General features: G+C 37.9%; 1 protein-coding gene across 2 annotated transcripts in view; it reads left to right on the top strand.

Moving 5' to 3' along the window:
* The window catches only part of LOC112057243 (transcription factor 15), a 5,014-nt gene extending 3,689 nt beyond the window's left edge, over positions 1-1,325 (top strand). For both annotated transcript variants that reach the window (XM_024097738.2, XM_024097737.2), the window contains exon 4: positions 218-1,325. In XM_024097738.2, the coding sequence (XP_023953506.2) occupies positions 218-262 (45 nt within the window). In that variant the 3' untranslated portion in view covers positions 263-1,325. The remainder of the gene's footprint in view (positions 1-217) is intronic.
* Positions 1,326-1,540: the final 215 nt, after the last annotated feature.

Raw genomic sequence — 1,540 nt, 5'->3', positions numbered from 1 at the left:
TCTCAATCGGGGACACCGACTTAAATGTGTTTTTTATAGAGACCTTTGTACGGCGAAGTTTTTTTGCTGTGTACATAAGAAATACATCGTATAAGCAAATTTGAAAATATTTATCATTACATTCTCACTTTATAAGATATTATGAATCTAGAAACTACCGATTTTCTGTTGGTTTTATTCTTACATTTACTTAACGACACCTGTTTTCTTTTTACAGAAAACAACGTCCCTGGTGAACAAAGAACTTCAAGGGCCTTATTAAATGCGGATTTTCTTCACTTATGTTATGGACTAGTCATATAGGCGATGTGGAGGACTGTTTTTATACAACACTTCAGAGATCAAGCAAAATGATATTCGTATGGGATATCTGCAATCACCGTATCTATCGCCATGATAATGTAATCGTGAATACATGACTTACAATAACCCGCCTTGTTGCCGTCACATTCTTTTTTATTCTTTACAAGTTAGCCCTTCACTACAATCTTACCTGATGGTAAGTGATGATGCTGCAATCTAAAGATGGAAGCGGGCTAACTTGTTAGGAGGAGAAAGAAAATCCACACTCCTTTTAATTTCTACACGACATCGTACCGGAACGCTAAATCGCTTGGCGGTACATCTTTGCCGGTATAAGGGTGGTCATGGCCGAAGCCTCCCACCAGCCAGACCAGGAACAATTAAGAAACCCTCAATCGGCCCAGCCGGGGTTCGAAGTCAGGACCTCCGTTTCCACCGTCAATAACACTGCGCCAAGGAGGCCGTCACATACCTATGTTTTTCATGTGCCACTTTACCGGCAACCATACCTTTTAGACCACACTTCAGTAACCATAACTTCACCGGCCACCAATGGCGTAACTGTACCTACATATACATGGCTCGCGGCATATTTAATGGAAACGGGTCCGAAAAAATAGTTATTTTATATTTTTTTGTAATTTTCTTTCGAATGTTATTTCGGAGCTGACGGTCTCGGATGAGGGATCTTTTGAGCTGTGAGCCGTGTTATTTTGCCAGCCATGCTATGTATAGTTACGCCACTAAGGCATCCATACCTTTTAGCTTTAACAGCGATGTTGCTTGGCTATAGGGCTTCCGGCCTTGAAGAGCTTTCTAATAAAAAGTCCTTGTAGGTAATCTGATTTTTTATTATATCATGTCATATAGATATGAGATAGTTTTAGATAAAAAATAAACAAACAATATTTATAAAATATCATTCTGTGTGGGTAAATATATGTAAATTGTAATTAGGTAGGTAAGTACTAATCAATTTCATGGCTATGTAATATTATTTTAGATTATATCATTAAAAAATTTCCAAATTTTATTATTCAATTGTAAAACTTGTACCTACCCTATTATTATTATTTTTTTTACAAGTTAGCCCTTGACTACAATCTCACCTGATGGTAAGTGATGATGTAATCTGAGATGGAAGCGGACTAACTTGTTAGGAGGAGGATGAAAATCCACATTCCTTTCGGTTTCTACACGACATCGTACCGGAACGCTAAATCGCTTGGCGGTACGT

Source organism: Bicyclus anynana, chromosome 14 (assembly GCF_947172395.1).
Source record: "Bicyclus anynana chromosome 14, ilBicAnyn1.1, whole genome shotgun sequence".
In the NCBI taxonomy this organism is placed as follows: Eukaryota; Metazoa; Arthropoda; class Insecta; order Lepidoptera; family Nymphalidae; genus Bicyclus; species Bicyclus anynana.
This window is presented reverse-complemented; position numbering and strand designations above follow the sequence as displayed.